Genomic DNA, 9,952 nt, shown 5'->3' with positions numbered 1-9,952 from the left:
TTATATATATATATATATATATATATATATATATATACACAAACAAAACTATTTCTATATTATATTTAAAATGGAATATTAATTAAAGATTAGTGTAATTACTGAGGACAAGTTACTGAAAACAAATAGACAGAATGAAATAATTGTAAACGACATTATATTCAAAAAAATGGACTAATTGCGAAATGATTTAAATTTGAAATATTAAATGGAATGCTGACACTTACATAATTGCACCCTTGAGAGATTTAATTTCGCCCAATCTAATTTATAGTTTCTCCAAACGCATTCGCTTTCGTCATTCGTCCGCTTGAATTTCACTAAGAACGTATGTTCGTCAATTACAACCAAGATTGTGGATTTAAGATACTACTTGATCATGTTTCAGATAGAATCTTTAAGCTGGTAGTCTTGCAATAATTCGCCTTAAGTTAAAAATGACGATTTTATCTGGTCCACATTTCTTCCAAAAAGAACTGCCTGAATTTATCTCTTATATAATCCTTTTCTTGCGAAAAGAAGAAGAAAGCAATTTCAGTTTTAAATACATTGGAGAATACACTATCACATGAATATTAAGTTCAAAAAGAAGAAAACTAAATATAAAAATAAATTTTATTGTACTTTTTCGGATTTCAGAATGCTCTTTCATTATTTTTTTTTTCTAGAAACTAATTATTGAAATTAAAAATGATGAATTAAATTTTTAACAATTTCACGTACGAAAAATTATTGAAACTAAATACCCACTTATCTGTCGTATTACAAAAATATAGCAAATAATCGGTCAAATAGAAATAAACTTTTGATCCGAGCTTTTCTTCGATTCTTTGATCAATTTGAAATGAATTTTCTTCATTCTATGTCGATGAAAACTTTTGTTCAATCTATATCAGAACAAACAATTTCTACTATAATATATTCAACGCAGCATAGTTATTCAATATTCAAATACATTCTGATATTACAATTTAACATAATGTTATAATTCACAGTATATAATAATAATCCTCATTGTTCTCTCGATAATTACTGTGAAACGCTTGTTTAATTTCCTACAGTTAGATGTAATTTGTGAAATAATTGCATTGTTGAAAAAATGCGCTAAAAGTAAGAAATTGTTGAAAAAGTAATATCTCACGCAGATAGATACATCACGAATTCTTGCATGCCGCGCATCTCGTTACAAGGGTGCTCGTTATCATTACCGCAATGACATTCCATGACGATGGTAATGATCTTGCCGAGGCTGCGAGATCGGGCACGCTGGCAGGCGACGATGATAACTACGACGAGACACAGAGTGGGATCGCCAATCAAACACGCTCAATCGGTGGATCCTTGAGGATGCATTCTAGGCTACATGCAGGCTTGCAAAAAGACTTTGCTCCCGCGACTGCCGATGCGGAACATTTGCGCAACGAGATCGCGGAGGAATTCTGAAGTCTACTCACGAATTTCGAAGCGAATTGCGAAGCGATCGACGCGACGCGACGCCATATCATGACGACAATGGTGACGGCTGTACGTCTAGAAATGTCGCACAATGTCCTGGTGTTTGCAGCCAGCTACAAATTTATTCTTCACGACGATGCGCGTTACATCACTATACCGGATGCTCTCTCGCTCGCCCGACATTAGACGCCGAGAGATTTAAATTAATTGTAAGAGAAATGATAGTCGCAATGCCAAGGCGGTGATAGTCGCAAGGTGATTTAATGTGAACGCTTAAAGGACTCTAATGAGCTGAATTACAAGTAATATATATATATACAGTCGCGATTTTTTAATCCTCACGAACTGCGCATTTTTATCTCGTTGAAATTGTCGTCATTAATTCTACAAAATACTAATATCACGAAAGACTGAATTTCTTGACTTTATATAAGTAATAGTAATTCGAGTTCGATAATTAAACACTTGATTTGCCTGATTTTGATATTGTATTACTTTATGAGTTTTATTTAACTTTCCAGTATAATAATACTTATTTTTAAAATCGTGCAAAGTAACAGATTCGTATTATTTCGAAAAGAACAATATTATATTGGCAAGCGTTCGTAAATATCATTGCGTAATTATAAATTAGAGATAGAAAGTATTTTTCCCGAATTTATAAATCTGATATATAATATCCTCAGATATTGGTACCAAGCAGAAACACAGATTCTACAGGTAACACAATAACGTCAAAATCACATTAAAATAAATCTTGATTAATTGAAAAGTGACTAATAATTATTTTCAGGCTTATTTTGGCGCTATTTTAACGTCATTAATGATTTTTTATTCTGCTGGGTAGTGTTTTTTATTTCTCAACAAAATAAATGCACGTGATAAAATTATTGTTGCCCTACTCAAGAAAGAAATACAGTCGACGCGTTTTCTAATCGGTTCACCGAGCACATTTGTCCTATCTCTTCTCTCACTCTAGCAAGAGATATTACTTTCGGACGAAGGAGAAGAGGAGAGGAATTTCTTATTAACAAAGAATATCGCTCGTCTGGGGACCGTTTAAGTTCGCAATGCCGCGGGGGCGTTCAATTACCAATGACAGTTGCGTGCCCGGCGCGGTGCGTCGCGGCGATGGTAGACGGGCGCGATTACTCGCGTGTAACTCGGCCTGTGTCGATGTAACGTCGCATCAACTGCCCCGATATGAGAACCCCGAGACTAACCGTCAACTGCGGGACAATCTAGCCATCAGTCTTAAACGGAATATATTTACGGGGCCGAGCCGAGAGAGCCCGGCGCGGCGCAGCGAAGCCGCTTGGATGACATCACGACATCCGCTTTCCTCGGCTCGATCCCGGGGCTCGTCCTCGGCGCTAGGCCTTGCTTTTCACGCTCGTATTTATTTTATGTTAATCCGAATATATTGTCGAAAACCTCCAAAAGCATAATTAAGGCAAGGTCGAATCGTCGACCGTGAATTGATGGCATTGGGGAATCCAGAAATTGATCAAGTAAGAGTCATTGGCGTGCTGTAAACAAAATGTTTATTTAAGGACAAATGTGAATGAAAAGATAGAGTATTAAATTATTACATTGATAAAGTATTATTTAAGTGTATATAATTTATAAAAAAATATTTTATTTAAAATTACTATATATTAACGCAGAAAAGAATAATAGAATCTATATTTTTTTTTATCTAAGAGAGAAAATATATCTATATTTTGTATATCTATTTTTTATATCTAAATAATTTTTATATCTTGCTTAAATTGAAAACTATTTTTGAAATATTAAAATTGCGATTAAGCGTTTCAGAAATATTAAAAATATTATGTAATATTTTGCTATCAATAATATTAGAAATTAATATTTGCTATAAATATTAGAAATATTTTTTTAAAAAAGAAGACACCAAGGAGGGAAGATCATGGTTGCCAATGATCATCGGAAATTCTGTATTTAATTGTAATGAAGAGTGATCGAGATACAACTGGATATCTCTTAAATATACCTCTTAAAGGTCGGTTAATTTCGAAAACCGAGGCAACCGAATTAACCGGCTTAGTGCTGATTGCACGCTTGATACGATTTTAGCTCGCTATTGCGTACGCAAAGGAAACTAAGCGGTCTGTGTCTATACGTTGTTGAAATTAATGCAATCCTTTTAATGAAATAACAAAGATTCGACAAGCATCTGCTACGGACAGCTTATAATTTTATAAAAACTGATATCGTTATCGTTGAAGTGATTTTATTTTTCCTTGATTTATCTTGTGTATTGACGATGCTGATGCAATCTTTGATCTTTTAATTAATCGGTCTTCTGAAACTCTCATAAGAATGGGAAAAACAAAAGAAATAAAAAAAATGTTCGCAAAATACAGTCGTCAAAATATAGTTGTCAAAAATATTTTTAGCATTAAAATTAACCATACGATTACATGTATAATTGCAATACTGAGGGAAAAATAAATTAAAATAAACACACGAAACACCGTCAAAAGAATTATTTTAGCATCAAAATACGATTACGCGACAACTTGAGCGTCGCAGGAAAAATAAACACACGTTAAAATAGACATACAAGAGATATCTATGTGAGAGATATCTGGATTGTGTTTAGCTGTAAAAGTCGGTCAGCTGGAAGAATAATCCGTCAGTCATCTTGACATCTCTCGCGTCTCTCAGGTCGGATGATAATTGTCAAGAGAAAGCTCATTATTATGTCCGGGGAATCTATTTTTAATATTACGCGACGCGACAAGACGAGCGAATCTCTCTCATTCTCGACGGAGAACGTATAACCGACCGGCTGCGACCGTGAGACCCCGCATTCGATAACCGCGCCGGATAAGGGAAGGTCGATAAACGTCGCGGGTGAGCCACCCTGTAGACCGACCAGCCCGTCGTGGAGAACTCTAGTCGGCTCCTCAGGGTGGAGGGCGCACGGTGGGGTGGCGCCTGCGCCTGGAACAACCACCCTCTCGCAAATCTACCCCTGTTATCGCCATGTCAGGACCGGCAGTTCTATCTCGGGCATACGCGCCGCAGGGAAGTCGGCGATTCTCCCCGTCCTCCTCGTCCTCGTTATCGTCGTCGCCGATTGTCCGATCGGGCGCAATCTCTTGTCGCAGGACCATCGACGAATATGCGGAAAGTGTGGTCGACGGGCGTCTGAAGATGCAGCCTCGATCGGCCCCTTCGTGCGGGACGGAAATCAAGTCGCGTTCTCGTCCTCGCGCCGCTCCACGTTATCGTCGTCGTCGTCGTCGTGACGTCGGGACGCCGTTACCGCTCGCTGGTCTGCGAATCGGTCCCTTGGGACCAGAAACCGCCGAGGGATGCTCGCGGAAATGGTCCGGCTCTCCTATCAGCACAGGGCGTTCTATTGCTACGTGATTCTGAGCGTGTGGATCTTCCTGCTGGTCGCTGGTAAAAACGCAAACAACGTGCTATCCCGCGCCGGATACGTGCGGAAATGGTCCCGCTAAATGTTCGAGATCGACCATGCCGTAAAAATTGTCGTAAAAATTTCGTATCGTACTGTTCCCAGATCTCGACACTGCGGTAGACACGCGCGAGATGATTCGCATATATCTGTCCGCGATAAACGAGAGATTACGCGTTGCATCTTACATCGCAAAAAGAATCTATCGAACTCGCGTCGAGATTGATCGTGTTTCGAAAACAGGAAGAGAGAACATTTCTTGGCGCCGTACCTTACATTTGTTTCTCGGATTTTTCACGTTCGTCGAATTCTCTCTGGGGTGCTTAAATATTTCGATCCTACGGTTTTTATTTTTAAATATAGGACATGCATACGTGAGTATGAGTTGTCGCGCAGCTACTTGAACGTTTCTCCGCGTTATCACTTCGGCTTTAATAATAGAACTGTAATAATAGACACTTTAGTTTTTCAATAGTGGATGATGTAGCCTGGACGTTATCAGGCGCGATCAAGGTGACGATTATTTCACTTTCTTTTTGTCGCAAAATAAAGGAAGTGTCAATCATCAGTCGTTGACACACGTTGCTAAACCGACGACCTGAAAAGAAAATAAACTCATCGGAATCTATTCAATAATCCACTCGAACTTTTCTGTTGACGTTATATTTTTCATCGAAATATAAGTCGAGAATAAAAGTTAATGGTTTTCCCTAATGCAGTTTCGTCATATATTTTAATATTAATATGTACTATAAGGGTAAATCAAAATGCATCAGCGGGAAAGAAATTATGTTTTCAAATAAAAATTAAAATGCCAGAAAAACGTTGTCCTTTTTAAAACTAGCGCCTAACGATATAAATCATAATAATAATAATATAAGTAAAATTACGTGAAATGAGATTTTGCCGTCGATTTAAAAGCTGCCAATTACAGATCCAAGTTTAATAATATTGATATCAAAATGCATTAGGCAGGAAGAAATTATTATAAAATAAAAATGCTAAGAGAACGTTGTTCTTTTTTTAAACCGGTTCCTGGTAATATGAATCGAAATAATAACATGAGAGTAATGATAAAATTATTTTAAATAAGATTTTATCGTCGATGAAAGATGTCGATTACAGGTTCAAGTTTAATTATTTCAATTTTCAATATACATATATACTTTCAGATAAAATGAAAATGTATTAGAGATCGTAATAATAATATAAATAAAATAATATGAATTCGTCGATTTAAAAGTTATCGATTATAGACAGTTTCTCTTTTATTGTGCAGGTATGTATAAATATATCGGCGTAGATGATAAAACCTCGATGCAAACGAGAGTCCCAAACAATGATTTGTCGCTACGAGAATTCCCAAGGAACTTAAAATCAGATGCGAAAACGAAGAAGATCTTTCGTTTCTGCAATCTGCCGCACGAGATAGCTGCAGACACCGAAGGTACCTTCATCCAATTATCCTTATATATTTTTAAATAAAGAGTAATATAATGTAATACTTTGTGAATTGAAAATTGACCGAAAATGGAATATTCCAGTCACGATGACCAACACTTTCGTATCATATAAATCAATAATTCCTCATCAATCATATTAAACGTTACTCAAATATCAAAGAAGTCGATCGTCAAAGCTCTTCGTGCATAATCGCAGTAAACAGTAAATGGCACAAAGTCAATAATCCCGTTTGATCTTACTCGTGCTAGAAATCGCTAGAAATCACTTTCTTCTTGCGTAAGTGTACGCGCATAGAGCACAAGAGTTTCAAAATTATCTTATTATATTATACGAGATTGCGTGTATAACGCACATAAAATATCGTACGTAAAATATCTCACCTTACTTCCTTACTTTCTAACAGGGAAGCTCGATGGCAATTTGACGTTGAGCGGCATCCTGATCTTCATCCGCCACGGTGACCGGGGTCCTCTGACGCACATACGGAACATAAGCAGCATCAATTGCGGGGGTGAACTCGGCACTGTGACCGAGCTCGAGACGATCTACGAGAACTACGTGAGCTTCGTGCAGAACGCGTCGAGCTACTCTCGGGCCGCCTGGGCCCAGTTCCTGGGTCCGTTCCACGGTCTCCCCGTGTTGCCGGCGAACGCACGCGACTGTAGAATCGGTCAGCTCACCACCCTCGGCATCCTGCAGCTGTTGAAGACCGGGATCGCGCTGAGGAACGCGTACTACCACCGGCTCAATCTCGGCAATGGCACCTCCTTCGGCAAGGATGTTATCGTTTACAGCACTTCCTACCGCAGGACCGTACAGAGCGCGGTCGCGTTATTGTACGCACTCTTCGAGAACGACGGCTTCCACAGTCTGGCGAGGATCAGCCTACAGGAGAGCCAGAGCTATGCGTTCTGCAGCAATGAGTGCGCCTGTCCTGCCGCCGAGAAGTTTCTGAAACAGCACTTGAAGGTAAAGTTTATATATACGAGTATATACGAATCGAAAATCTGAGAATCCGATTATTTCGTAGACTTCCTGTATATATTGGCAAGAGATAAATCATGTTGGACGATCGTTTCCTGTGAAATTTGAGCGATCACACCTTCGCAATTATTTACTAATTTACGCGATCGGTACGTTCGCTTAAAGGATAGAATTGTAAAACATCGTCTTTTAAATTCGAGTAATTTTTGTACGAAGTAATTAAAACCCGCGTCGGATTTCTCGCGCAGTTTCGTTTCATTTTTTAAAGATGTACGTAAAACGGTGACTTTTGTCACCTTTCCACCTTTCCAGGAGAGATTCGATAAATTTACATCTGTGCTATTCCCGTCTTTCCGAGGAAGTTTTAATGACCTAAGATCTCATTTCAGTTTTCTCAGAGAGAAACATGTTAAATAATCTGTATCAACATCGCTCTTCTCCTTGCTTTCTCAGGAAATCCAATAAAATTATGTAGGTCATTCTAAGGCTGGCAAACGTTGATTTCTCAGTGCGAGTTATCTAAATAAAACACTTACACGCGATAATAATTCTTTCTACAAAAATAAATCTTGCCTCATAACTTCCGTTCGCTGTCTGTATGGCACGTGACACGTATGTGGAGATGTGTCGCATGTTTAATGCATAAGAGAATGTGAATCTTTCCTAAAATTTCGAGAGATAATAATAATATGTTTTAACATTTCAATAATTACTTTTTTTATTAAATTCTTGTGGTAAAAGTTTAGAATTTTCGATTAAAAAATTAATTATAAATAAGATTCGAAGAGTTACATTCAAGCTCCACCTGAATTTGAGTTTTGACGAGTATAATTAAAATCGACGAAAACTTTTTCCACACAAATCTCCAAAGCCCATTTAATTCTATTACTGAAATCTTTTCGGAAATCGAGGTGTTAGCCGTAGTTCGCATTTCCCGTAGTTATTGATATCAGAAGAATAATTCAGTTGGATCTTAATAAAGTATTCGTGGAGAGCTCCGGGGGGAGCATTCACGAAAATGTTGAGGATCATGCGGACCTCTGCAGACACGTTACTTTTACTTTCCCCAGGAGACCTCCAACCATCTGAAATCCCATCCGGCCGTCGGGGAGCTGATCAAGCAGGCGGCGAGCGCCGTCTTCGAGCTTCCGGATCAAGCGCAGACGTGCGATCCGAACACCCTGAGGGATGCCCTGTTAACGTACGTGTGCCACGGCGCTTCGCTGCCGTGCGCGGACCTCGACACCCAGCGCACGTGCGTGAAAAGCGATCAGGTTACCGGATTGTTCGCTTACACGGATTGGGAATCGAAGCAGGTCGCCAAGAGTAGCAGCCGCAACAAATACGGGCTGCTGAAGGCCTACGGGATGCTGCGTGGCATCGTCACCTTCTTGCTGCGCATCATCTCTGAGGCCAGGCCCAAGATCGTCCTCTATTCCGGCCACGACAAGACCTTAGAATACCTCGCCACCGCCCTCGGCATAGTCTCCGACGTGGCGACCCACTACGCTTCGCGGCTCGTCATCGAGGTCTACAAGATCAATCCGCGGAACGACAATCGCCTCGCTAGCGATTTCTACTTCCGCATCGTCGCCAACGGCCGAGACCTCACACCGAAGGTCCCGTTCTGTAGGAACGCGAATACCTACGTCAGCGACGACGGGGAATTTATGAGCAAGAAGAGCGTCAAGCTGTGCCCGATAGAGAATATCGTTAGGCAACTCCATGACGATTACTTCGTGCCGTTCAACGCGACGAACTTTAAAGACGCATGTTCGAGTCATAAGATTCGCTAGAATTAATGGGCATACTCTAGTTCGTGAAACAAGATCGATCTGATAGGAAAATAGGCGAGTTAAAAGGAACGAGAGAGACAGACTCATCTTCGGTGATAGTAAAAATATTTTATCCTTGAAATTAGAACTTCAAGACTGTAGCACTTTTTTAGATTCTCTTTTATCTCTTTTTATCCTGAATATAATGGTTGAACCACTATATTCGTAAACAGTAAATACGACGAGACAAAAATCGCTTTAACACAGTCTAACTTTAGATAAGGGGTACCATAATATTCTCTTAAAAATGGCAAATAGCTTCGTCCCAGAATAAAAATAGAGAGAAGTGATGAAAAGCAGAGAAGCGTTTAACACATAAAGCCCAGTCTCTCATTATAGAGATGAGAAGTTTGACTTCCTAAGGATGAATTCTTACCAATTCTTTTTAATTCACCTACTTCTCGTATGACAGATAGATATATCAAGCGGATCTCGAACAAGTTTCCAACTTGCACTCTATGCATTATAGATAACTAAGCTGATGTGAAAGTAATTATTAATACCAACGTTCGAAATACATCTGCGGATGTATAAGCTAATCTTTCAATTTTCCTAAACAAATTTCTCTTGCGCGGCGTAAATCGCTTTAACCGCGTAAATGCTATTTTCCCACTTGAGAAAGTATTTTGATTCTATTGCGAATAATCAGATATATAAGATTGTTCATTTGACATTCGGGACAAGCTGTGTTTCAAATTTTTTTACATCTCGTTATATCGACGCACAGTTAACGAAATTTAAGATTATAAAAAATTATAATAAA

The 9,952-nt window shown here is 39.0% G+C and overlaps 1 protein-coding gene across 1 annotated transcript; it reads left to right on the top strand.

Moving 5' to 3' along the window:
* The first annotated feature begins 4,468 nt into the window (after nucleotides 1–4,468).
* LOC108750893 (2-phosphoxylose phosphatase 1) lies at nucleotides 4,469–9,909 on the top strand. Its single transcript, XM_018490732.1, has 4 exons — nucleotides 4,469–4,890; nucleotides 6,186–6,353; nucleotides 6,774–7,339; nucleotides 8,425–9,909. The coding sequence occupies exons 1-4, from the start codon at nucleotides 4,800–4,802 to the stop codon at nucleotides 9,148–9,150; spliced, it is 1,551 nt and encodes a 516-aa protein (XP_018346234.1). The 5' UTR covers nucleotides 4,469–4,799; the 3' UTR covers nucleotides 9,151–9,909.
* Nucleotides 9,910–9,952: the final 43 nt, after the last annotated feature.

This window comes from Trachymyrmex septentrionalis, unplaced genomic scaffold (assembly GCF_001594115.1).
Source record: "Trachymyrmex septentrionalis isolate Tsep2-gDNA-1 unplaced genomic scaffold, Tsep1.0 scaffold38, whole genome shotgun sequence".
NCBI classification, from domain to species: domain Eukaryota; kingdom Metazoa; phylum Arthropoda; class Insecta; order Hymenoptera; family Formicidae; genus Trachymyrmex; species Trachymyrmex septentrionalis.
This window is presented reverse-complemented; position numbering and strand designations above follow the sequence as displayed.